The sequence below is a fragment of the Podarcis liolepis genome (genome assembly GCF_965112155.1).
Source record: "Podarcis liolepis genome assembly, chromosome: 15".
Classification (NCBI taxonomy): Eukaryota; Metazoa; Chordata; class Lepidosauria; order Squamata; family Lacertidae; genus Podarcis; species Podarcis liolepis.
This window is the reverse complement of record NC_139566.1, coordinates 28,296,330-28,323,897: the sequence shown is the minus strand read 5'-3', so window position 1 is coordinate 28,323,897 and position 27,568 is coordinate 28,296,330. Positions and strand designations below refer to the sequence as shown.

At 50.5% G+C, this 27,568-nt stretch overlaps 1 protein-coding gene across 3 annotated transcripts; it reads right to left on the bottom strand.

The window, feature by feature from the left end:
• ADORA2A (adenosine A2a receptor) lies at positions 1–27,067 on the bottom strand. Of its 3 annotated transcripts, none has more exons than XM_083478727.1 (3): positions 26,982–27,067; positions 8,826–9,621; positions 1–2,716 (listed from the first exon to the last, which is right to left on the bottom strand). In XM_083478727.1, the coding sequence occupies exons 2-3, from the start codon at positions 9,173–9,175 to the stop codon at positions 1,678–1,680; spliced, it is 1,389 nt and encodes a 462-aa protein (XP_083334853.1). In that variant the 5' UTR covers positions 9,176–9,621; positions 26,982–27,067; the 3' UTR covers positions 1–1,677. The 3 variants fall into 3 exon arrangements, with proteins under 3 accessions (XP_083334853.1, XP_083334854.1, XP_083334852.1); XM_083478728.1 differs by having other exon boundaries at positions 8,826–9,581; positions 26,982–27,044; XM_083478726.1 differs by having other exon boundaries at positions 8,826–9,584; positions 26,982–27,033.
• Between the last annotated feature and the right edge of the window lie 501 nt (positions 27,068–27,568).

Below are 27,568 nucleotides of genomic sequence, written 5' to 3'. Positions count from 1 at the left end.
ATTTGTTTTAGTTTTATTTTTTTAAAAATCAGTTTTACGCCGCTTGAAAACAGAAACAAAAGCTTATTAAAATGGGGGTGGGGGGCACAGAGCATGATCTATGACAATAACAAAGGGCAAACATTCAGTGTACACTAGAAGATGGACGGTTTCAGATGGATGGGTGATGCACCAGACTGAATAGCCCTCCTTGTGTGGTCACAGGGAGAAGCCTCTACCCTGCCCCCTCAAGCGCCCCTCCCATCTCTGCCTTCTCCTCCTCCTACCTGCCGAAGGTCCTCCTTCACATTTCTTCAATGGGTGACCATTTTGGTTGAAATGAGAGGCCCGTTCTGACTCTGTGTACAAAACCCCAAGACAAGCCCAGCCGGCCCTCCTCGATGCAAAGCTGCCATTTTGTCATGTCAGAGCTTGGCCGCCATAACAACAACTGCTCAACTGATGCTCAACAGTCCAGGTGCTGTCGCCTTCACCGAGAAGAACAGCAGTTGCTTGTAAAACAGGTTTGCCTGGCAGATTTCAGCTAGGTGCCAGACCACAAGTGGGGGGGAGGGGGCACGGAGAGAGACGAGTTTTGCATCTGGGAGCTGTTTGGAAAGGTTGCCAAGATGTTTCAGGCTAGCAGACACAACTCTGGGGAGAAATCTGGCATTGGGCCTTAAAAGCAGTAGCCCTCTGGGTTGTTTCTCATATAGGCACTGAGTTCAAATCCAGATGGTTCTAGGGCTGAGTCCCAGGGACTCTCTCAGTGTGTAGATCTGTGCTGGGCCAGCTTTGTGGGTGACCCGTGCAGGCACTCCTTGCCAGCTGTAGGCAGGTGGTCCCTTGGGAAGCTACCTTTTGCTGAGCAAGTTCACCCCCCTAATCATCTCAAAGGCACCTGTGCCCTGGGAGCAAACTGGAGCACAGTCACCTACTGATTTCCATCATGCCAGACCCTACCTAGGAGACGGCCTGGCGGAAGAGGCTAAGTAGGCAACTGCCCTGCCCTGCAGAAGTCCCCAAGGAGACTTATGGCAGCCAGAAGAAAATCAAAATCGCATCATAAAGCTTCCTATTCAAGATTTTACACAAACAGACGCGTCTCTAATGCCTCCAAACCATGTCCTCTCGCACGCTCTTTCTCTCTCTCGCCAGCTCCAGGAACGAGCCTGGCATCACCCTAGCTGGGTGTCCAGCAAAAAACTTCCCATTCTGCTCTTCACAGAATCATAGAATTGTAGTGTCAGAAGGCACCCCAGGGGTTATCTAGTCCAACCCCCTGCAATGCAGGAATCACAGCCCCTCAGCACTATGAAGCACCTTCCCATTGACCCTTTCATTTTCTCCTGGTACAACTGGGCTGTGGCCACAGGCAGCCACAGATATCCCAAGCAACATCGGGCCCTCCCCCAGCAGAGTCTTCCAAAGGCAACAAGAAGTGTGTCTCTGTGTCCCGCCCATCTTCACCTTTGACCTTTGGCTGGGAAAAAGCCCCCTGGCCATTTCCTGCCTTCTCCCCAGGCCGCTTCAGGTATTTCTGTCAGTTGTGTCAGGGACCCCTCCCCTTCCATCGCAAGGACCCAAACCTTTGCCCTCCCCTTCTCTCCTCCTTTCCCTCCCTTCTTGCTGCAACAAAAGCAGACCACTGGGGAGAGGGAAGATTTCATTCCAGCCGCGTTGCATCCTGAGGGGGCCTCAGGACCCATCAGAGGCTTCTATGGCCGAAGTCTCCAGGTCTGCGGCGTAGGAGTCCCGAATGGCCAGCAGCTCTTGGCTCAGCAGGTCCATGTCTCTGCAGGCTTTGGAGAGATCCCCATTTTTGCAGGTATGGGCTGCGTGGCCATTTGCCTCCCCGGCCAGCACCTTCTTGCTCTGGCGCAGTTCCATGCCCACTTTGGTTTTCCCCCAATCCCCATCCCTGTGGATGCCATCCAAGTCCCCTCCGGCGTAGAAGTTCAGAGCGTACTTGGTGATCTGCATGCCGGCACTCTCGCCGTCTTCCTCCGCGTGAGCAGAGGACCTCCGGCTGGCCGTGGTCCCCTTGAAGCGTTGCTTTCTGCCCAGGATGTGCTGCCCGATGATCTTGCGGAAAGTCAGCCTGAACTCCCGGATCCTGTAGGCGTAGATCAGAGGGTTCACCACGGAGTTGGCGTGGGAGAGGATGATGGCAAGGTACATCAGCCAGAGGGGAGGGCGGCCGCAGCCCCGCCGGAAGAGGATGTAGCAGTTGACCGTGTGCATGGGCAGCCAGCAGAAGGCAAACAGCCCGACGATGATGGCCAGCGACTTGGCTGCGTGGACTTCCTTCTGCAAGATGGAGCGGGAACGTTCCCCGGGTGTCGCCTTGTTCTCCATCTGCTTGAGCTGCCGCCGGGCGGCCATGAAGATCTTCAGGTAGATGCCGAACATCAGGAGCAGCGGGGTGAGGACACAGGCGAAAAAGTTGTAGTAGACCATGTATTCCATGGTGACCACAGACTCAAAGAGGCAGGCTAACATGTCGCTGCTGCAGTTGCCGGAAGGGGTTGTAGTGGAGGGGGAGGACGAGAAGGAGGAAGAGGACTCATTGGTGCACACCCCAGCAGAGGAGGAGGAGGAAGAGGAAGAGGAATCCTGGTTGCCCAAGGCAGGCTTGTGCCATCCTAGCATGGGCGTCAGGCCGATGATGAAGGACAAGACCCAGCAGATGCCAATGATGCTTTTCGCCCGCGAGCCCGTCACCAAAGCGTTGTACCTGGAAGGAGAAGAGCCAAGGAAAGTCAACAGTAGGATCTGGTGATGTTGCGAGTTGCAAAATAGGCTATGACCCACATAACACTGGTCCTATAAGATCAACATTGGTGATAAGATTACCAATAAAAGAGAAGAGGGTAGTAAATTGAAGGAGTTGATTTTATAAGAAATGTGATTTTGGAGAACTGTTATAAGTTGATACAACGAAATTCAATTAGGGGGGATTTGAGGAAGTCAATTAATAATAATAATATAATAATGTCTTCTAAAAGTTTGGTAGTTATTTTTCTCTTTGACATCTGATGGGAGGGTGTTAATTAACAATGAAAGTTAAATTAGGTTAGAAGTAACAAGTGGTTTTTTGTCTTTTTTCTTTTTAGTATTGTAATGTGTTTTCTTTTGTGTGTTTTGTATGTTATTTTTGTTACAAATTTGGAAAATTAATTTAAAAAATTGAAAAGAAAATCAACATTGGTTCTCAGTACATTTCCAAGGACAACTCAAATGGTTGGTGTTGACCTTTAAAGCCCTAAACAGCCTCAGTCCTGTTTACCTGAAGGAGCATCTACACCCCCATTATTCAGCCCAGACACGGAGGTCTATCTCTGAGGGCTTTCTGTGAGAAGTGAGGTTGAAGCAGATCCTCCAAGTGTCTCTATTTTCCAGGGACGTCCCTGATTTAAAGAAGCTGCCCCGGTTTCTGATTTGATCCTGGAATGTCCCATTTTCCCTTATTTTCATTGGAGAAATGTTGGAGGGTACGGAGTTATCTGACCCCCGAGCCGTCTGAAGGCAATCCTGTATAAGGAAGTGGTTTTTTTAATGTTGAATGATTATGTTTTTATAAATGTTGGAAGCAGCCCAGAATCGCAACCCAGTAAGATGTGTGGGGTATAAACAGTAAAACTGTCATTATGGAATGGGACGTCCCTATTTTCATCGGAGAAATGTCGGAGGGTGTGTTATAGGGAACCAGGCAGGAAACCTTCTGGGTAGTTGCACCCACCCTGTGGAACTTCTTCCCGTCAAATGTCAAAGACTTAAAAAACTATGTGACTTTTTGTAAACATCTGAAGGCAGCCCGGTTTTGGGAAGCTTTTAATGTTTGATGTGCTTTTTTCTCTCTGTGTGTATTTTTGTTGGAAGCTGCCAAGAGTTACTGGGGCAACCCGGTCAGATGATTGGGGTATAAGAAATAATAATAATCATATCAAACATTAAAAGCTTCCCAAAACCGGGCTGCCTTCAGACATTGACAAAAAGCCACATAGTGTTTTTTTTAACTCTTTGACATCAGGTGAGCACAAGTGGGGTAAAGGGACCACATCCCATTAGCACTTTATGCCTTTTGTGGTGGTGGGGAATGTAGAGCTGAAAACCAATCATTTGACTTTGTCCTCTGCAACTTCCGATTCAGATCCAGCCAAGAGCTGCCGGCACTTAATCCATTCATTAAGGAACAATGTTTATTTAATTAATAGCATTAGTTATATAACTTGGTAAGAGGAGGAGAAAGAGAGCACCCAGAGAGGAGGGACACAATCCAAGCTAATATTTGCCAATATTTATCAGGATCGACCTGCCTCTTAGTTTAAACACAGGTGACGGCATCAGAGCCCCTCAGTTTACTGAGGGCATCCAAAGTCCACGCAACCCAACCCTCCTCTTCCTCCTCCTCCTCATCTGAAACATCCCTAAAGGAAGGAAAATATCTTGTAAGGAAAGTCTAAATTCCTCCACCTACTTTCCTCCAGTTGCTTTGGGCTTGCCTGGCTATTTTGGACTACAAATCCCATCAGCTAGGCTTCATGGGGTGCCTAAGCTCTCTTTTTTGGTCCACTGTGATATGCACCCACCCACAGGCAGACAGCACCCCCTCCCTGGCTGATTCCTCTAGAGCAAGGGGTTCGGTATCCCAGCTCCGCTTATCAATTGACCACCTGGTGACCAGGTATGGGCGATTTGCAACCACCAGTAGAGTGCTAGGCTCAGCCCATCCCACAACTGTGTTTAATTTGCTTTGGTTTTGCTGCACCCCCAAAATCAATGGGGCTGTGCGGAGTGGGAGGGACTTCTTGGCTGTGGGGCAAGGAATCAGACCAGGCCCCTGAACAGGGTGTTAGTCCCGCCTGCTACAGACAGCTCCCTTCAACTCAGCAGTTGGACTACTTATGAACATTCTGTGACATCACTGCAGCCCAGCCTATGACCCCAAGGAAGGATGCTTGTGTGAGAGAGGGGGCGGGAGCCTTTTGAAATGATTTGCCTAAAGCCACACAAGCCAATGCAGAAGCCACAGTGGGGAGGCTCTGAAGCAAAATCTGCCGGTGTGCCAAAAATCAACAGGTCACGTTTGAGGGGCGCTGCAGAGACTTCCCTGCCCTGGGACTGCCATTGCTGTAGTTGTTATTTATAAATGTATGAGTCACTGTTTCGGCCCCAAAGCATGGGCTTGCAAAGGCCAATTTGGCTATATTTCCCAAGGAGGCTCTCCAGCAGCCACCAGGGCTTCAACCAAGATGCACTCCATCCTTTGCCTACGGAAGGGAGGAGACAGAGGATGTCTCCGTGATGCTACAGGCATGGCCTGCATCTCCTTCCCTGCCCCTTCTGCAGGCCAAATTCCTTTCACAAACAGCCAATAAAACATCAGTCATCATCCTCATCCCTCTTCCTGGATTTCCTTCTTTCTCTCTGCACTGATGACTTCTCTCCCAGGGCAAATTAAAGCCCCAGCAGGGGAGGGAAGCTATTATTATTAGCATTCTGAAGGCTCAAAATAACAGGCTGTGGTTGTGAATTGGCACATAATACCTAGTGTGGCACCACCTGCACATTGGAACTCCCTGCCTATTGAGATCAGTAAGGGGCCTTTCTGCTGCCGTGCACTGCTCTGGTTTCGCCAGAAGCGGCTTAGTCATGCTGGCCACATGACCCAGAAGCTGTCTGCAGACAAACACCGGCTCCCTCGGCCTACAGAGCGAGAAGAGCGTGCAACCCCAAAGTCGTCCGTGACTGGACCTAACGGTCAGGGGTACCTTTACCTTTAAGGTGCCTTCACTGTACTCTTGCTGGCTCCTGCTAAAAACATCCCTGTTCAGACAAACCTAAGCAGATGCTCATAAAGCTGAGGCCATTTTCATCTGTTTTAGCATTTCCACTTTTGTGCGTTTTAAAGCGGGGTCGTGATTCCGGCTTGATTTCATTGTTCTATCTTTCGTAAACCGCTTTGAGGATTCCCCGCAATCAAATGGTGTATAAATTTTAGGGGGTGGAGATTTCACCTCCCTACACGACGACCCTGCAAAGAGGGCTGCTTTTATCCCACCTGCAAAGGCAGGACAGGGGCACGTGAACAAGGTGAATGAATTAATGCACACACATGTGTGTAATGGGAACGTCCACTTTCTGAGCACAGAGCCCCCATCCTCACCCCCAATTCCTCTCTCACCCCTGTTACATTTGTTGGGGTTTTATAGGAGCTATAAACAAAACTGCCTAGTCAGTTGCAGAGAGGATCATGGGCACAGCCAAGGGGGGGGGGGCAGCTGCCCCCACTAAATCAAGGAAATAAATAAAGATACTTAACTAAAAGTAGAAATAATCATAATATTTGAAATTGAAATGTTTGCTGAGATACCACAATCTCCCTACCTAGCGAGCATTTCCCTAGAAAAAGTCAGTGCTTGCATTTGTTGTACCTACGCAATGTAGCATATCATTTCATCCTTTGTGGAAATGTGCGAGACATTCTTTGCAGAACTTCAGAATTTAGGATACTACAGCAGTGGGTCTAACTGGTCATCTCTCTTGCTCACCCATGCACTACATCTACTGTAGATCATATCTTGCGGAGAATGAAGTCCTGGCTAAAGTCGACAATGACAGGGCAGCGTCTCAACAGAATAATAATAATAATAATATTTATACCCCGCCCATCTGGCTGGGCTTCCCCAGCCACTGTGGGCAGCTTCCAACAAAATATTAAAATACAGTAATGCATCAAAGATTAAAAGCTTCCCTAAACAGGGCTGCCTTGGGGAAAAGAAAAGGAGGAACTTGAGAAGGAAGTGCTGAAAAGGTTTCCAGCAAATCCAGGAAAACTTGTTTTGAGTTTAGATTTTTTTAAAAAAAATAATATGGAAAAATGTGTGCTCTTTGTAATTTTGCAAAACGTACTCGTTAATCGCACAAAAGGTCTCCCTGGCGTTGTGTTTTGGTTTGGGGTTTTTTAAAAAAACCTTCTAGTTTTCAAACAGCTGAAGATTTTGACAGATTTTTCTGAGCACTTGGGGTCTAAAGAAAGTCATTTCAAACAACTGTTGTTGAGACATTTCATTCCAAATCTGCTAGATAGAGCTGGACAGAGGATGGTGACAGGTGAGTATCGCCCCCCCCCCCCCATAGCATAGATCCTTGCTACACCCATTGTGAGGATGGAGCCTTTGGCAGCCGATTTCCTGAACCTGCAGCTGAAGAAGTTTCTCCCGCCCAGATGGTTTGGATGAGAAGTGAGAGTCAACCCAGCTGAGAGACAGACAGACAGCAAAGGGCTGCACCTTCCCTTTCCCCTCCCTGGCCCTTAGGAACTGTATATCCATTTCCAGCCACTGCTGCTGCTCTTCAAACTCAGAGGGCAGGAAACTCCACTTGAGCTTTTCACTGTAAATTTAAAAAATCACAATGGGGGAGAGGAAGAGATTGCGCCCGAGGCACTCAGAGACTTGGATAGAAGACTAAGTCTCTGTGAAGTGGACTTCTGAGGCTGCCCAGCTGTTATCCCACGCTGGAGGGGGCTGCTTCGTGCCATTACAAACAGCCCCCCTGACTGACTGCCCCTGCTCTCAGGGGACTCGTGCTCAGAGCAAGTGAAGAGGGTTGGGAAAAGCCGAGATTATGAAACACGGACGTTTCTCTCAAACAGACAGGGTGGCGGGGAGCAAAAACTCCAGCTGGGATTTCGGTCGTGCAGATCCCAGCATCACCCGCTGGCTTTTTAAAACGGATGAAAAGTTGGTGACAGACTTCAGACTTCTTCAGCAGCAAATTTATTCTGCTTCTGCTAGTTCTGGAGAAGGGAATAAGCTCTGCACTGAAGCTGTGCTCCTTGAGCCCTGCCTGCTGTCACCAGTGCTTTTTTTTCAAAGGAAAAAAGTGGTGCTGGTACTCACCCTAGGAGCCAATTCCTAGGGGCCAAGCGTTCTTTCCCACTCCAATAAAATGGGGAGCTGCCCCCATCCCAATTGATGGGCATTGCCATTCAAATAGTATGCATGTGCCGCATCATGTGATCCAATATGAAGGGTGGGGCCTACCTGCCCCCCCCCCATATTTTATTGAAGTTAGCACCACTGGTATTCATGATGAAGTTCTTACAGCAAGTGCCACACTTTTAACATTTGGAGGTGGGGAAAGGCGCCAGTACTGTGTACCATTGAGTACCCCTAGAATCACAAGGGGTGCGGGTGGCGCTGTGGTCTAAACCACTGAGCCTCTTGGGCTTGCCTATCAGAAGGTCGGTGGTTCGAATCCGCCTGATGGAGTGAGCTCCCATTTCTCTGTCCCAGCTCCTGCCAACCTAGCAGTTTGAAAGCACGCCAGAACAAGCAGATAAACAGGTAACACTGCAGCGGGAAGGTAAACGGCATTTCCGTGCGCTCTGGTTTCTGTCACGGAGTCCCGTTGTGCCAGAAGCGGTTTAGTCCTGCTGGCCACATGACCCGGAAAGCTGTCTGTGGACAAACACCGGCTCCCTCGGCCTGAAAGCGGGATGAGCCCCACAACCCCACAGTTGCCTTTGACTGGACTGAATTGTCCAGGGATCAAAATAAAAAAATTCCTTCCAGTAGCACCTTAAAGACCAACTAAGTTAGTTCTTGGTATGAGCTTTCGTGTGCATGCACACTTCTTCAGATACACGGCATGCACACGAAAGCTCATACCAAGAACTAACTTAGTTGGTCTTTAAGGTGCTACTGGAAGGAATTTTTTTATTTTGACTATGGCAGACCAACACAGCTACCTATCTGTAACTGTCCAGGGATCCTTTACCTTTTACCCCTAGAAAAGAAAGCACAGCTTGTTGTCGTTGTCATCAACTGCACATTTACCTGAGAGGCATCCGGATGGCGATAATCCGGTCGATTGCGATGGCCAGGAGGCTGAAGATGGAGCTCTGGGTCAGGACCAGGACAAAGCAGGCGATGAAGAGGCAGCCATAGAAGTAGGCGCAGAAGCCAGTGCTGATGGTGATGGCAAAGGGGATGGCGAGGACGCCCACCGCGATGTCGGCCACCGCCAGAGACACCACAAAGTAGTTGGTGACGTTCTGGAGGTTGCTGTTCAGGCAGACGGCCCAGCAGACCAGGACGTTGCCCAAGATGGCCAGAACCGCGATGAGTAGCTCCAAGACAATGTAGACCACATCTGCCAGGAAGTCTTTATGCCCATGAATTAGCATGGTGAGAGCCGGGCAAGAGGGTGCCGGGGAATCCAGTGTCCATATCTGCAGAATCACAGCGAGCAGGCACAGACTTCAAGTCGCCCAGGCGCCAGGAAGAGGGTCTCGGCTCTCGGCTTTGCTGGGGCTGGCTCAGATCCCCATGGCGGGGAAGTTGGGGAAGCTAGCCAAGGCCCCAAAAGACATGGGCAAAAGTCTCCAAGAGAGTCAATGGGATGGACGCCTTTTCTCTTTGTGGGGGCAGCTCAACAACGGAACATCTGTGTGAAAATTAAGTTTCCTGTCGAAAGGCTGTGGCTCTCGCAGTCGTTTCCTGCCAATGTAACGACACCTCGGAGGGAGCAGTTATCTCTTATTCTAGGTAGCTGGTGGGGTGTGTCCCCTCCCACATCGGAAAGGAGAGAGACTGCTGGAAAAGGGAGTAACGCATTGAGGTCATATTCTCTCTAGTGGAGACACAAATAATACAGAAAGTAAAACAGAACTTGAGAAGAGTCCCCATCAGCTGGATCAGGCCAAAGGGGACTCCTGTTCTCACAGCAGCCAACCAGATGCCCCCCATGGGAAGAAAACTCACAAGCATGGTGTGGGCACAACAGCAGCGCTCGTCCCCCCTGCAGTTCCCAACAGCTGGAGTTCTGGCCTCAGCCAGAGCCAGGGCCTTTTCAACACTGGCTCCGGCCTGGTGGAATGCTCTGTCTCTTGAGACCAGGGCCCTGCGGGATCTAATTTCTTTCCACAGGGCCTGTAAGACAGAGTTGTTCCGCCTGGCCTTTGGCTTGGAATCAACTTGATCCCCTCCCCCTCTTTCCTTTCTCCTTCTGTGATGGAACTCCTATTTGGGGACTTCCCTGGCTTTTTTCTGGCCCATGTAGGACCAGTCTGGATAGTTGGCCTTGGTGAAGATTTGACGTTTTCATCCCCCAAAAGTTTTTGATTTGAGTTTCTACTGAAATGAGGCTGCATTTTAATGTTGTACTTTAATCTTGTTTTTAAGTTGTATTTTAATCAATTGTTTTTATACCTGGTGTTAGCCGCCCTGAGCCCGGTCTTGGCTGGGGAGGGCAGGGTATAAATAAAATTATTATTATTATTATTATTATTATTATTATTATTATTATTACCACCTTCAACACTGGAGGGAGGAAGCATAGGCATCATGGGGAATAGCCATCAACAGCCCTCCTCCTCCATAAATTTGTCCAATCCTCTTTTAAAGTCATCTCTGCCTCCTGTGAGAGGGAGTTCCATAGTTCCGTAAGATTAATATTCTACAGCTTTTTAAATGTGTCTGTGGGAAGGTTGTTTTGCTGGTTTGTTTTCCTCGTTTCCTCATTTTGATCCTGTATTTTATTCTCAGATCTTATGACGAAGGTTGGCATATAAATCTATTAAATAAAAATAAATAAACAAACTACGCACTACATGAAGAAATACTTCATCTATTCTGAGGGTTTATCCACATGTCTTCTTGTCCCACTGCTTTCCCCGGGGGAAAAGGCTCTTTAGTGCTCAACTGGAGCAAACAGCAATCGGGTTCCCCGCAGATTGCTGTTTGCTCTGATTTAGAACGAAAGAGCAGGTTTCCCCTGGGAAAAGAGCAAGGCAGCGGGGAAACCACTCGGCCACGAGCCAAGGCCTTGTGCACCAAGAGGGCTGGAAACTTGCTTTTGTGAAAAGCCAAGCGGAGCTTCTCAGGCGCATGGAATTTTCACCCAGAACAAGACTCTGTGGGTTTGCGCAGAATTGTGCCAATTGCCACAACACACAGCCTGCTGTCGTTCAGCTGTACCTATCAATGAGTCAAGCACCTCTGTTTAAGTCTCATCACTTTGGAATTTATTGCAGAGTGACCCCCAAAAGAGCTGGCAGGATAGTCCAGGTTTCCGCAGCCCCTCCAGAATCCCCTTTAGGAAGAAAACTCGATGCATCTGATTTACCCTGCCAAGACCTGAGCTCAAACTAGGCTTGCCCTCCTTCCGCCCCAGGGCCAAACAGCCCGACCCCACATCCTTCCAGACAACCTTTTCCTGTTCTTGCCAGCATTTTACCTCCGTTGCTCTTGTATTAATATTGTTCCCTTAATCTTGTTTGCCAATTACTGCTTTTATCAGCGCTTATTTGTTAATCTTGTTATCGATATGGCAACCGTGTTGGTGTGTTTAAACTTCTACAGTTTCTGAGTTGCCGTGGTTGGTTATAAGAATGTCGGCTGCTTTAAATAAAAAAGCAAAGTTTTTAAAACAGGTAAAATGGGATCACAAATACCGTATTTTTTGCTCTATAAGACTCACTTTTTCCCTCCTAAAAAGTAAGGGGAAATGTGTGTGCGTCTTATGGAGTGAATGCAGGCTGCGCAGCTATCCCAGAAGCCAGAACAGCAAGAGGAATTGCTGCTTTCACTGCGCAGCGATCCCTCTTGCTGTTCTGGCTTCTGAGATTCAGAATATTTTTTTTCTTGTTTTCCTCCTCCAAAAACTAGGTGCGTCTTGTGGTCTGGTGCGTCTTATAGAGCGAAAAATACGGTGTGTCTAATACAGTTCACCCCACCAGCACAACCACCTGCAGTGGTGTATGGTGGTGGTGGGGTGAGTTTTGACACAGGGGCCCATTCACACACACACACACACACACACACACACACACACACACACACACACCCTTCCTGTCTCTCTTTCATTCCTGTGATCTGGGTTATCCAGGGGCCTTTCCTTGAACTTCTAGGGCATTGCTCAAGGATGGAGCCAGGAATCTGGGGAGCTCCCTTCACCCATGATCCTTTGCTCTTTGCCATCAACACTGCTCACTAACAAACAACCAGCTTATTGAGGATTTGTACCTGATTTGTTTGCAGGGAGGTTAGACAATGCCACGTCAAGCAAGCCGTAGCCCACACTTTCTAGGGCAGCTCCCCCTTCACTTTACAAATCATAAAAATCTGATCTTTGGGGTGGGTGGGGCAGGAAGAGTGGGTTTGTTGCGCAAGAGCTCCAGCTCAACTATTAACTGTGCAACTTGAATTTTCTGATAAGTCACTGAATCCCACCCTAACAGAGCGGCAGTCCGGAAGCATCCAATATTGTCAGTGGTGTAGCGTGGGTTGTCAGCACCCGGGGCAAGGCAAGTAATTTACGCCCCCTAACCCGTGGATTTGCGCCCCCTAACCATAACCCCCAGATGTTGCGCCCGGTGCGGCCGGGCCCCCCCCTGCACCCCCCACGCTACGCCACTGAATATTGTAGCGTTTTTGCATATTTTATGGTATTTTTGTAAGTTGCTTTTTGGAGTGTAAAAAGCGACAAATATATTTAAATCATGATGATGCCACCATCATCATCTCGCCAAGTTAAGGCTTATCCTGGCTTTGCCAATGGCAGACTTGTCTGTGCTGTCTGAAAACAGAGAAATCACCATGACCTGGTCATGATCTTTGGGAGCTCAACTCATTGGGAGGCTGTCCTTGTAGTTTAGGCCTGAAGTTTAATCCCTCTTGGAGACAGAAGATCTCCTGATCGTTGTGCTCTTTGGCAACAGCAGAGAATGGCAGCCACTGCAGAAGCTGCACTGCTTCCTTATTCTGTTTACAGTGGTACCTCAGATTACATACACTTCAGGTTACAGACTCCGCTAACCCAGAAATAGTGCTTCAGGTTAAGAACTTTGCTTCAGGATGAGAACAGAAATTGTGTTCCGGCAGCATGGCGGCAGCAGGAGGCCCCATTAGCTAAGGTGGTGCTTCAGGTTAAGAACAGTTTCAGGTTAAGAACGACCTCCGGAACGAATTAAGTACTTAACCTGAGGTACCATTGTACGTGTGGAAAATTGGGCAGAAGTTGCAAAAACAGCACGAGGCATATCAAGGGTTTGGGGCTCTTCAAACACTCCGCTGGCTGGCCTCAGTTTTTAGGGTGACATAAAATACAGTGGTACCTCGGGTTAAGTACTTAATTTGTTCCGGAGGTTCATTCTTAACCTGAAGCACCACTTTAGCTAATGGGGCCTCCTGCTGCTGCCGTGCCGCCACTGCACGATTTCTGTACTCATCCTGAAGCAAAGTTCTTAACCTGAGGTACTATTTCTGGGTTAGCGGAGTCTGTAACCTGAAGTGTATATAACCTGAAGCGTATGTAACCTGAGGTACTACTGTATATCCAAGAGTATCTGTGAATACGGAGACATGTGCTTAATTTGCATGAGGGACTCCTTTCCCTGCTCCATAGATGAAATGCTAGAACAGATATTATCCCCTGCATACTGTTTTACTCTTAAATTTTCTTTCTTCCTTTTCACATTTGCCAATGTTGCAAGCCACTTCCAGCCCTGCGAAAAGGTGGGATATAAAAAGTTGTTTGAGTTCATAAATAAGCTCTGTTTAGGGCTGCATCCGACATCAGCAGAACCACTGAAATCAACAGACCCGGATGGCTCTACTCCGAGTAGGGCTAGCAAGGTCATACTACCCGCTGAGTCTTGCTATTTCAGCACAACAGAAAAGTCAAGGAGGAGCAAGCTCCGTTGTGGCGTTTATGCTCTGCTAAATCTCGTATCTACTTTTAATCTCATATCTACTGCAGAAAAACCAGTCGGGAAGATTCTAGTTAGTGGCAGACTCCATTTCCACAATATCCATTGTTATGTACTGAAGTTCTCATCCTGGGCCAGCAGGGGGATACTGTAGATAGTTATGCAAATAAGGGATCAAAGGTGATGTTCAGTGATTGGATAGTTTTAGAAAATTGTTACAGTTACATTGTACAGTGGTGCCTCGCAAGACGAAATTAATCCGTTCCGCGAGTCTCTTCGTCTAGCGGTTTTTTCGTCTTGCGAAGCAACCCTATTAGCGGCTTAGCGGATTAGCGCTATTAGCGGTTTAGCAGCTATTAAAGGCTTAGCGGCTATTAAAGGCTTAGCAGATTAGCGGCTAAAAGGCTATTAGCGGCTTAGTGGCTTAGAAAAGGGGGGCGGGGGGAAATCGGAACACTCGCAAGACGTTTTCGTCTTGCAAAGCAAGCCCATAGGGGAAATCGTCTTGCGAAGCAGCTCAAAAACGGAAAACCCTTTCGTCTAGCGGGTTTTCCGTCTTGCGAGGCATTCGTCTTGCGGGGCACCACTGTACTGGAGTTCTATATAAGCAGGCTGACTGAGCCCTTCAGTTCAGTTCTGTCCTGGCCTGTGAATAAACAAGAGCTGTCTGAAGAATCGCTGTGTCGTCCGATATGTTCACCCACAACTTAACATCCATGAGTTGTGATTCCTGCATTGCAGGGGGTTGGACTGGATGACCCCAAGGGTACCTACCAATTCTCCATGTCTATACGTTTGTGAGTTAAAAATAAAAACCCGGCACCTTCAAGCTAGTGTTCAGGGGCCAGGCACATTTTGTGACTGGCGTGGGTCCAATTGCCACCACGTGGAGATCTCCAGATGCCAGGCTTGCGACTGACATCTCCACCTGGCTGGCCCCTCCCAGGTCCTAGTTCGACACTCTAACCACTACATCATACTGCCTTCCTACAGTACATCTGCCATGGGGCAGCTATATATCTTAAGTAGGTAAATAAATACGGGGAGAGCAAAATGGCACTTCAAGAAGGATCTGAAACATTTCCCTCGAAGCTTGAATTTGTTTTATTGATTTGATGTTCGAATTTGTTGTAAACCACTCTGAATTTTTCCCCTTTAAAATATTAATAATAATAATAATAATAATGATGATGATGATGATGATGATGATGATGTGGTACCTTGGGTTACATACTCTTCAGGTTACATACGCTTCAGGTAACAGACTCTGCTAACCCAGAAATAGTACCTCAGGTTAAGAACTTTACCTCAGGATGAGAACAGAAATCACACGGCGGCAGCAGGAGGCCCCATTAGCTAAAGTGGTACCTCAGGTTAAGAACAGTTTCAGGTTAAGAACGGACCTCCAGACCGAATTAAGTTATTGACCCAATGTACCACTGTAATAAACAATTTCATAAGGGGGAAATGGTGCCTAGACAATTCCATTGCGGCAACCGTAACCCTGGTTTAAGGTGCCATTTGGCGATTAGTTTATATACCTGAGTTTCTAACGCTGCTCCAAGCTTGACATAGGGTGGGAAGAGAGACGCAAGAGAGGTTTGTGGCATGTGGCCATCATTGAAATGGTGCGGTGGCTCAGTTCAGAACAACTTGACAACTGACGCCTGCTCCAACAGGGCCCAACATTTCTCACAGAGCGAGGTGAAGGGAGGGGACGACCCTGTTATCATCCCAGGCCAGAAAGCAGCTGGCAAGAGCGTTCCTCTTCCAGCCTTCTTAATGCGGTTAAGGCTTCCTTGTTACCCTGGGCAATGTTCTTGCCTACTTCTCATTATTAAAATCCATTTCCTGTGCTCCTCGCAAACCTGTTGCCGCTGCCCCCGCCCTGCCCATTTTTCATCGGTTAGAACAGGCTGTTCTATGGCTGCTCTGGGCCCTGGAGAACAAAACTGTCTCCTCTCCACTGGGTAATGCAACTGGCAGCAGGCAGCTCCTCTGGAGACAGAGGACAGGAGGCAAAGGAGCCCAGCCAAGGTGTGTGGGGAATCAGGTGACCAGGGGCTACCAGATGCAATGTCTCTGCTCTAGCTTCCGCAGTCAGACGCAGTGGCGTAGCGTGGGGATGCAGGGGGGGCTGGCCACACCGGGCGCAACATCTGGGGGTTAGGGTTAGGGGGCGCAAATCCACGGGTTAGGGGGCGCAAATCCACGGGTTAGGGGGCGCAAATCCACGGGTTAGGGGGCGCAAATTACTTGCCTTGCCCCGGGTGCTGACAACCCACGCTACGCCACTGGTCAGACGGCATCTGAATCATGGCAGTTATCTGGGGAATCGCAAGTGGGGAGAGTGTTGCTGTTTCATCTGGGCCCTGCTGGAAGGATCCCTGGGGCCACTGCAAGAACAGGATGCTGGGCAAGTTAGACTAGATGGCCCTTGGGGTCTCTTCCAGGAGTGCCAATTTGGCCCGGCAACCGTGTGTGCTTGGGGCCATGTGTGCCATGCCCTGGCACCACAATTTGTGCATGCCCGGCCCCTTCGTGGGGAATTTTGTGAGTGCTCGGGCAGCCAGGGCCCCAGTGAGTTGGCATCCATGATTCTAAGATAGCCCTCTGGCCTGATCCAGCTCCTTGCATGGCCCTACTGAGGTTCTGCATACACACATTGCCATTAAAGAACACAGCTTCTTCCCCCCAAAGAATCCTGGGATTTGTATCGCCCCCCCACCACAGAACTGCAATTCCCAGCAACCTAACAAACTAAAGTTCCCAGGTGTCTTTGGGGGAAGCTATGGGCTTTAGAAAAAGGGACCCGGGTGGCGCTGTGGGTTAAACCACAGAGCCTAGGACTTGCTGATCAGAAGGTCGGCGGTTCGAATCCCCACGACGGGGTGAGCTCCCCTTGCTCGGTCCCTGCTCCTGCCAACCTAGTAGTTCAAAAGCATGTCAAAGTGCAAGTAGATAAATAGGTACCGCTCCGGCGGGAAGGTAAACGGCGTTTCTGTGCGCTGCTCTGGTTCGCCAGAAGCGGCTTAGTCATGCTGGCCACATGACCCGGAAGCTGTACGCTGGCTCCCTCGGGCAATAAAGCGAGATGAGCGCCACAACCCCAGAGTTGGCCATACTGCCAGAGCACGATTTCTGGTCTCATCCTGAAGCAAAGTTCTTAACCCGAGGAACTATTTCTGGGTTAGCGGAGTCTGTAACCTGAAGCGCCTATAACCCGAGATACCACTGTATTGTTTTTAGCACTCGATTGGGAGCCGCTCAGAGTGGCTGGGGAAACCCAGCCAGATGGGCAGGGTATAAATAATAAATTATTATTGTCATTATTATAAGAGGCTATCAAGCAAATGAAACACATTCGGGACTTTTCCCAGGTGCTGCAGAGAGTTGTCCCCTAAAGGAGCTCAGAGCAGGTGCCGAACTGTTCCTCTGTCGTTTGACCCCATGTGCTTTTAGAGAGACCATTCCAAAGCGCCAACCTGTTTCCTCTCACACAAGTTGCAAGGGCAGGGCTGATGTCAGGAGAAGCACGGAGTGGCTGGGAGGGCGCAGACCTAGCAGCCCCCTTTCAAAACTTCAAGCATGCCTTGATTGATAGCTTTGGAAACTGTGGCTGTTAATCACCACAGTCACTGAGGCACAGCATAAACCCTATGGCTGCCACTCCCATTGGGTGCACTTCTGATGCGTCTTGGAGACCTGACTATTTCCAGTAATCAGAGGAAATGAAGTATTAATCACAGGCCATTTCCCTTGCAGGCGTTTCTTCCCCAAAAGCAAGGTTCCTACAGGAAGGTGCTTGCTGCCGGCAGGTAAAAGACCCAGGAAGCAAGTGGGGCAACGCTGACCTTGAAGTGAACTTACTAAACAAATCTTCGTCAGCCTGAGGGCCACAGTCCCTCACATGGAACCTTTCAGGGGCCGTGTGCAGGTGGTGGGCGAGGCCAGGGGGAAAGTGGGTGGGCCAATAGGACACACAAAAGCAAGATGTTTCTGCACACACGTTTTCCGCATCCTCTGTCACTGCAAGCCAGGGGCACCGTCATAGTTCAAGGACACATTCCAGCCATTGAGGAGGGCAGGGCTGGCATGAGATGCTCAAGCAGAGGTGTACCTAGGCTCCCTTGCATGCTTGGCAAGGAGCTGTATGGGTGCCCCCCTCCCCATCTCTAGTGCCCTTGAAGCCTGGCAGCTCTAGGGTTGCCACTTTTGTTCTGGCAAAATACAGGACAGGGCGAGGCAGGGCAGTTGGTGGATGATTTTTATATGGTGCAGAAGTGACTTCAGAGCAATCCATTGCAAAGTTCTCTCTCTAGCTCAGTCGGTAGAGTATAAGACTCTTAATATCTAGGTTGTGGGTTCAAGCCCTATGTTGGGCAAAATATTTCCGCATTGCAGGGGGTTGGACTCGATGGCATCTCATGGTCCTTTCCAGCTCTACAAATTCTAACAGGAATTAACAGGAATCTAACAGCCTAACAGGATGGCCCCTTTGGAATTTGTCACATACATACACGTGAATTTGTAAATCTGTCTGCACTTGGCTACCCGGAGCTTAAATGCATGACGTTTCGAATACCCTTTAAAACACATGCATTTGGAGAGGACCCCTAACTTCTCAGAGAGAAAGAGAGAGGGAGAGAGAAGACCATGGGACAAAACAGTAGCATTTTACATTGAAATAAGGCACAATCCTGTATTATACAGGACAGGTGGCAACCCTAGGCAACTCCCAGAGCAGGGAAGGAGCAACCTGGGAGCATGTGGACAGGATCCTAGCCACTCCAAGCCAGAGTGGGGAGACATGATTTTGTACACACACACTTGGGGCTTGTGCCCTTAACAGGAGCCAGCCTGGCCAACCCCTAGGTACACCCCAGCTCTCGAGAGCCGCATTCAGGCCCCAAATGTCCTGCTCCCTCTCTTCCCCACACTGTATGTATGGACAGAGCCAGGCTTGATGGCCCCAGCAATCTCCTGCAGCTGACTGGCGGCTTCAGCAGGGACAGAGACTTTTAAAACACCACATTTCGGAAACGCAGCTTCTGAAGCCTGCAGACGATTTGGATGCCGCCCGAAGCTCTGTTGCAATTTGCGCTCCTTCGCTACTTCCCTTTAGCACTTATAAATGCTACGTCGCGGCAGGGATTTGTACAGCCTGATTATTTTGGCAAGGATCCTCCCTCAAATTAACACAGAGAGCAGCCATGTGCTGGAATTAACCCTCACGGCGGCGACACTTCGGGAAACAGATGCAAACGAGGAGGCACAAATGAGAGGATTGGTTTTAGCTGTCCAGATTCCCACAATTTCGTTGACTTGGTGCTTTGCTGTGCCCTCGGACGAAACTCTGCTGTGGTGCCCATTTCCTGGGGGGGTTCTGCAATGCAAGGGGAGCTCTCCACAGCTGAGGGCAGAGCAAGGCACAAGGATGCTGTGGCTCAGTGGCAGAGCAGCTGCTCTGCATACAGAAGGTCCCAGGTTCAATCCCCAATGACATCTCCCAGGTAGGGCTGGATGAGGGTTTTGGCTGAAGCCCTAGAGAGGCACTGCTGCCAGTCATATAGACAACACTTGTGTTAAATGGACCTCAGTATAAAGCAGCTTCCTTTATTCATAACCTTGAGGACTAGAAACGTCTTATTTTTAGGGAAACCCCCTTTCTACATGCACAGGTTTAAGGTATAAGGCGGCCTCCTACATTCTAGCTCAGCTTTTGTCAACCAGATGCCCTCCAGACTTTGTGGTCCAAAACATCCTGACGGTATCAGGTTCGTGGAGGCTGTGGCTGCAACAAATCTAGAATAACAGCAAGAGGAGCTGACCCTTCAGAAACAGGGTGCAGGAGCCATGATGGATGGGAAGCAGAATGTACAATTTGAAGCGTGGCCCCCAAACGATGAATATTCTGTTGAGTCTTTCAATGGAAGGAAAGGGAGGAGTAGCAGGAGAGTGCCAACCCCACTGGCTTTCTGAGGTTGGCAGGATCCCCAACAGAAGTAACTCCCATCTCATCAGAACAGCGGACAGGATTAGGCCAATGGCCCATCTAGTCCAGAATCCTCTTCTTACAATGGCCAACAAGATGCCCCACTGGGAAACCCACAAGCAGGATTCAAGTAGGGCTGGGTGATACCTGGTTTTCAACATTGTGATACAGGTAAAGGTAAAAGGAACCCTGACCATTAGGTCCAGTCATGACCGACTCTGGGGTTGCGGCGCTCATCTCGCTTTACTGGCCGAGGGAGCCGGCGTACAGCTTCCGAGTCATGTGGCCAGCATGACTAAGCCGCTTCTGGCAAACCAGAGCAGTGCACGGAAACACTGTTTACCTTCCCGCTGGAGCGGTACCTATTTATCTACTTGCACTTTGACGTGCTTTCAAACTGCTAGGTTGGCAGGAGCAGGGACTGAGCAACGGGAGCTCACCCCATTGCGGGGATTAGAACTGCCAACCTTCTGATCGGCAAGTCCTAAGGCTCTGTGGTTTAACCCACAGCGCCACCTGTGTCCCTAACATCGTGATATATCAGCAGCTAAATACCACAATATGCTGATACGGTGGTACCTTGGTTCTCAAACTCAATCCGTTCTGGAAGTCCACTCGACTTCCAAAACATTCGCAAACCAAGGCGCTGCTTCTGACTGGCTGATTGGCCCCGGAAACAATGCTGACAGCTGAAATGGATGTTCAGCTTCCAAAAAATGTTCGCAAACCAGAACACTTGCTTCTGGGTTTGTGGCGTTCGGGCACCAATTTGTTCTGGAGCCAAGCTGTTTGGGAACCAAGGTACCACTATATATCACGATGTCTGGAATGTATCTTGGCTGCTGCTGCTTCCTCCCCATCTTAAGCAGCTGAGATACATCACCCAGCCTTGAGCAAGCCCCCATACCGCTTTGCCATTGCAGCAGGGGGGTTCCTGCTCCTTCCTCAGGGGCTGAGCACCCCATCAGGAGGTCAGCTTTGTCCCTCTTTCCCACCAGCCTTCACTGTGGTTCAGTGAAGCTTCTGAGCTTCTCAGAGAAGCCATTAGATGGGATTACGAGAGAGGATATGTTTGGGGGGGTAAAAAACACAAGCAGCCAAGCCTTCCTCAGGAGAGCAAGCTGCAGATGTGGCCTCCCTGGGTTCAAACTCTCCCCGTTCTCACCACCACCTGCCAATACTGGGACTAACTGGCGGCCTCATCACTGGACACTGGGAAGGAATGTTCTCCCAAAGGGCCCCCCGCAGAGCCACAATTTTGATCCTCTCTGATGGTTCTTCAGAGACCGCAGGAAACACACTAGGCGTTTTCCCTGCAATCCTGCAATAGGCCAAGGAGTAAATTCCAAGAAAAGAAGAGGGGCTTACATCCGAGTAAACAGGCTGCACATGCCTCACCCTTGCACCATCAGCTTCTCAGCTGCAATGTGGGCACTTAGCTACCTGAGGCTGCCTAAATATTCTTTACACTTTTACTGTCCTTTTTAATTGTTTTTTTCCACCTGAGTTTAGCCTTCCAAAGAACTACTGGAACGGCTTCAGGAACATTAGAACTTCGTCAATTCCCTCCCCCACCCTGTGGGCTTAAAGTTTAATCCGCTTTTATTGTTTCCAATGAAAGGAACATCCACAGGGCTTTAGGACATGGGGGTGCCTAACTCCTGGTGCAGGGGTCCCAAGTAAATGCTTCTACCTCCACCCTGGAAGACCCCACAAATTTGGGCAGGAGTGGGGGGGGGAGGGGAAATGAAGTACCGTATTTTTTGCACCATAACACTCACTTTTTTCCTCCTAAAAAGTAAGGGGAAATGTCTGTGCGTGTTATGGAGGGAATGCCTACGGGTGGCATGCCTATGGATTTTCCTCCTCTAAAAACTACATGCGTGTTATGGTCGGGTGCGTGTTATAGAGCGAAAAATACGGTAGACCTTCTCCACCTAGCTCAACACCCAGACGGAGATGCAAACTGGTGTAGCGGTTAGAGTGTCAGCCCAGGATATGGGAGAGAGCAGGGTTCAAATCCTGACACTCAGCCATTTGAAGCTCGCTGGGTGGTGACCATGGACAGTCACTGCCTCTCAGCCTAACCTTCTTCCCAGGGCTTTTTGTGGGGAGGGAGAGAACCATGTGTGTCACCTTGAGCTCCTTGCAGGAAAAGGTGAGATATAAATGCAATTCACAACAACAACTGCCCACTCCCCAATCATCAAGGTGGATCATTTGATGAGCAGGAAGAAAGCCACCACACAAACAAACAAACACAACCAGAAGCTAATCTGCTGCTTTCAAGGTGAGTGTGGTGTGCCCACTTTCACTGCTGGCAAGCAGCTCCTCTTTGGGTCAAAACAAAGCCTTTCGGCCCACAGGTGGAGGCAGAGAAGGAGGGCCCAATGTTCATGACTCTGCATATGAAGCCACCTGGGGTCTCAAATGCACCTGAAGAAGCGTCTCCACCCCCATCGTTCTACCCGGACACTGAAGTCCAGCGCCGAGGGCCTTCTGGCGGTTCCCTCATTGCGAGCAGCCAAGTTACATGGAACCAGGCAGAAGGCCTTATCAGTAGTGGCACCCGCCCTGTGGAACGCCCTCCCACCAGATGTCAAAGAGAAAAACAACTACCAGACTTTTAGAAGACATCTGAAGGCAGCCCTGTTTAGGGAAGCTTTTCACGTTTAACAGACTATTGTATTTTAATATTCTATTGGAAGCCGCCCAGAGTGGCTGGGGAAACCCAGCCAGATGGGCGGGGTATAATAAATTATTATTAATATTATTATTATTATTTCAGAAGCACCCTGTGTGATGCCAAAATCTGGTCCCCCCCCCCATCAACACCACTCACTTTCCATTCTACATCATAGTTGTGGCCCTCCCGGCAGCACCCCCAAGGCTCAGTGCCCAGTAAAACCAAACCAGTCGTACTCCCCTAAATCAGTCACTGGGGCGGAGGAGAATCACAGCAGCAGAGAATTGTAGAGTTGGAAAGCCCCCCAAGGGTCATCAAGTCCAACCCCTTGACATGCAAGAATCACAGCGAAAGAAGGATCCCTGACCGATGGCCATCCAAGCTCTGTTTAAAAACCTTCAAGGAAGGAGACTCCACCACCTACTGTGGTTGTCCGTTCCACTGTCAAACAGCTCTTACTGTCAGAAAGGTCTATCCTGAATGTATATAGTCAGTGCACCTCTGACACCCAAGATGCGTATTTTCAGGACCTGCCCCTATGTTTTGTGATGGCTTTTTCTAGTAACTGTAAGTTTTGAAAATTTGTTTTTTTAATTATTGCTGTATTTTAACTTATGCACCTCACCTTGGGACCTTAGGGTGATGGATGGGTAATTAACAACAACAACAACAACAACAACAGCAACAACATTCCACCCATGTGTGAATCAGATGATTCTACCCTCTCTCCATCTCGGCAAGGAAGGGGCCTTAGCACAGTCAGCCACAAACACCCAAGGAGGGTGCAAAACACTGCCAGGGAAGGGTGTAGCCTGGCAAAGAGGCCGTGTGTTCTTTGGAGAGTGCTTTGGGAAGGGTAGAGATGCCTGGGGGCCAACACTGCTTCTCCCCATCAGGCCTGAGCCTCTCCACCCCTGCCATAAATGAACATCCGCACCTTGTCTGAACCATGGGGCAGGGAAACAGCCTTCTCCTCCCCTATGCAGCACCAGTGGCGTAGCGTGGGGGGTGCAGGGGGGGCCGGCTGCACCGGGCGCAACATCTGGGGGGGGGCGCTCGCACTCTCAGCTCTCTGCCTCTACCTGGCTCACTCACTCTCTCTCACTGCAGTGCTGGCTGTGCAAATCCGATCCGAGCCGCCGGGTCGCCGCCCACTGTGGAGGGGGTGGGTGCAGTGGCGTAGCGTGGGGGTGCAGGGGGGGCCGGCCGCACCGGGCGCAACATCTGGGGGTTAGGGTTAGGGGGCGCAAATTACTTGCCTTGCCCCGGGTGCTGACAACCCATGCTACGCCACTGGGTGGGTGCCAGGCGTGCGGTGCGGAGAGAGAGCGAGGGACTATCTGGGGGAGGGACAGTGCAGCGGCCGCCCAGCGCAGTGCTGAGTGCAGGAGAGAACCACACCAGACCAGGCAGCAGCAAGAAGAAGCTGGCAGCGGCGGCAGGTTAGGGGTTAGGGGGCGCAAATTACTTGCCTTGCCCCGGGTGCTGACAACCCACGCTACGCCACTGTGCAGCACCCCCAGCCCAGAAGCTTTCCCCCCAGCCCAGGGCCAGCCTGCTTGGCATCTTGCAGCCTAATCTATTTGCCACATTAAAATGGGTTTCTTAATCTTAAACAAATTATATTAAAATGATAGTTAAGCGCATTGATCTTTTAATGGAGATTCAATCCAAGAGGCTCTTCCACCACCCTAATCCAATTTTGCAGCCTCGTCCCCATTTCCTGCTGTCTGCAGCTGCCTGGCATAATCCATTTGCGGAACACGATCCGAAAGAGGTGGCAAGCGTGGTGCTGGTAGGGGGGGGGCAGGGGGCTTCTTTCATGAAAAAACCCAGACTATTTGCAACCCCCCCCCAAAAAAAACCCTATTTAATTGATTTACTATACAATGCATCTTCTCTCTCCCGCACCTCTGACACCGCCCCAACTCTTCTCGGCAGAAGGATTTTGCTGAGAAAAAGTTCAGAGAACAATAAACACATTAATCTTTCAAGGGGCCACTAGACTCTTTGGTTCGGGTCCAGTAAAAGATTTTGCTTTATCCATTCTGCCTATCTCCAGCTTCCCCAGGACAAGCACAGAACTCCTTGTGCTCCAGATACATTCTACTTACTGTCCGCATCTCCCCTGGTTCCTGGTCTTCCTACAAACACACACACACACAAACACACACACCAGCCAGGAAGGGTGGTGAGATCCCTGGCTTCCTATCCACCTGATTTAACCAATGGCCCTGGCCACCAGATCGCCTCTCTGCAGGATCAATCCTCTTCCTCCCTTAAGCCAAGAGCTTCACCAAACAGCAAAAGGCATCATTGCGCACCAGCGTTTTAGGAAACTTTCAGGCTACTGAGGACGGAGACAAGCAAAAGCCAACTTTACCCAGAAATTTACTTTACAAAAATACAGTGGTACCTCGGGTTAAGTACTTAATTCGTTCCGGAGGTCTGTTCTTAACCTGAAACTGTTCTTCACCTGAAGCACCACTTTAGCTAATGGGGCCTGCTGCTGCACCACCAGAACACGATTTCTGTTCTCATCCTGAAGCAAAGTTCTTAACCTGAAGCACTATTTCTGGGTTAGCGGACTCTGTAACCTGAAGTGTATGTAACCTGAAGCATCTGTAACCTGAGGTACCACTGTATAGCAAAAACTAAAACAGGAGAGTGAGCTGCTGGGTGAATATCAGGTCTCCTCTAGCTTGCTAAGCACTGTGCAGAGGGTGGATCCGTTTTCTGCAAGGAAATTGGAAGGATGAGGAGGAAGACCCATGAGGAAAGGGGGGGGTGTCTACTGGAAGGTAACTGTCCAGAACCCCCTAGACTAGAACCCCAGGCACTTTATGCTTCAATCTGAGTAATGAATTCAGTGCAATGTACCACCAGGACTCCCTCCTCCCTTAAAGGATCCATGGATGTCTCCATGATGAGCATGATGCATGGGACTTCAGCAACCTCTGCAAAGCTTCACCCTCACAACCCCCCTGCCAGGTTAGTCCCCAAATGGGCCCATTTCACAGATGGAGAGCAATGGCACTGAGGCTTGCCACACTCAAGCAGCAACGTGCTGGACAATAGAACGCAGGAAGGCACCTCCTACCTTTGCTCTGTGTATCTCACTGTTACCTACACTGACTGGCAGCAGCTCTCCGGCAGGGGGCCTATCCCAGCCCTACGTGGAGATGCCGCAGGGGACTGAACCCTGAGACCCTCTGTATGCTCTGTCACTGAGCTAGGAAGGCTCCTAAACTTTGAGCAACCCAGGATCGGACCCTGAAATGGGGACCATTGTGCAGCTGCTGCTTCTTGGTGCTGGAAGCAGAAGAAGCTGCCATGGGTGTAGCTAGGATTTGGGGGGGGCAGACCTTTTGTTAGGTGGGGCAGAAGCTCAGTTTGCTATGCATTTTTATTGATTATGGGGGGGGGGTCAGCTGCCCCTCCCTGCCTTTCCCCTGGCCAAGCCCATGATGCCCCTATAAATCAGTACTGTCTACACATCAAAATGGTGCCTCCATATGTTGTGAAGGCTAGTAAAACAGATCAGCCCGGACAGCTCAGTTGGTTAGAGAGTGGTGCTGACAATGCCAAGGTTACAGGTTCGATTCCCATATGGGACAGCTGCATATTCTTCCATTGCAAGGGGGTCGGACTTAGATAATCCTCAGGGTCCCTTCCAACTCTACAATTCTATGATCTAGATGGTCCCAGGTTGAGGAAGCCTCCTATCCAGGCCTAGCAAGTGGCTTTGCAGGATCCTGACCTCAGAACAGCTCCACTTGTCGCTTGTGGCTCTGCAATCCTCTGAGCTGGGAAGACCCTGCACCCTTCTGCATGCCAAGCGGGGGCTCTGCTGCTGGGGTACTCCTCTATCCCACCCCACCCCATGGTCTCCTCAAGGAGGGACGCCCTCAGGGTCTGCCCTGTAGGTCCCCTTCTAGACCCAGAACTTGGGTGGTCTCAGGAACTTGCCCTGCGCCAAAACCAAGCAGCAGCAACAGCAGCCCTTGCGGGGGTCACCATGCGGGGGTCCCGGCCCTGGAGCATCCTTAGACGACCCCCCCCCCAGAAGACTTCTCTTCACATGCTCTCTGCTTCCTACTCATCATCGCCTCTCGAATTAGATCTCTGGACCCTCACAGGATAGGGCCCCTTGGTGCTGAGGACCGATCCGCCCCCCCATTGCCCTACTCGGATCTCCGGACTGAGGCTCCTCCAGAAACAGTCGGCAAAAACAGGGGGCCCTGAGCTTTCTTGCCCCCCCCCCCCCACCGACAGGGAAGGGGGGGCAAGCTCCCCTTGGGATACTCCCCCTCTTGAACCTAGCCTCCCTCTCAGGGCTGTTGTGCGGGAAGATCCAGGCGCCCCCCCCCCCCACCAGCGAAGCCTCTCCCCAGCGAGAGCCGGCCTTGGGGCTGGCCTTGCCAAAGGGGAAACTGAGGCAGAGACAGAAGCAGCTCCGCTGCCCTCGGAACTTTGGCTCCGGGGTCCCACAAACTCCCCCCCCCCTATGGAGAGCATGGTCCTGCCGTCGCCTGGGAAGGCAGGAGACGGCGCCCCCTCCCCGGCATACAAAGTCCCGCGAAGCCCCGACGCCCGCTCACCTGCCGCTTCCTCCCGGCTCGCTGCTCCGCGCCGACTCCGCCCGCCTCGCCTCGCCGCCGCCCGGGACCAGCCCGCCACTCGCTCCGCCGAGGCGCAGCCGCCGCGCCCCCTGCCGGCCCGCCGCCGCACCACGCGGCCCCTGGTCCGCCTCGGAGGGGCGCGCCTCCTCCCGACAAGGGCGCCCCCAGCAGGCAGACCGGCGCTTCGGTGGTGGGGACTCTGCCGGGACGCGCTCCTGGCTCTCTGTGGGGCTGGGGGGGGGGCGTGGGTAGCGGGACTCAGAAGAGCGATTCTAGCAGTCTAGCACCCCATCCCGCGCAAGCAAAAGGGGCACGCGGGGAAGAGGAGGAGGGACGTGGCCTGTAGGGCTGGCTTTCTACTTGCAGGGATTTTCCTCTGCAGCAGAGGGGAGCCTGGTGCTAGCGGAGCCTCGCCGCACCTCAAGCCTCCTTTGCAGCTGGCTCAGCAGAGAAGCGAAGGATCCTCGGTTGGAAGCTCCCCTCGGCCACGGCTCTTTTCATTATTTACAAGATTTATAGGCCGCTTTATCATATATTCATGTGATATATGCATATATATATATATA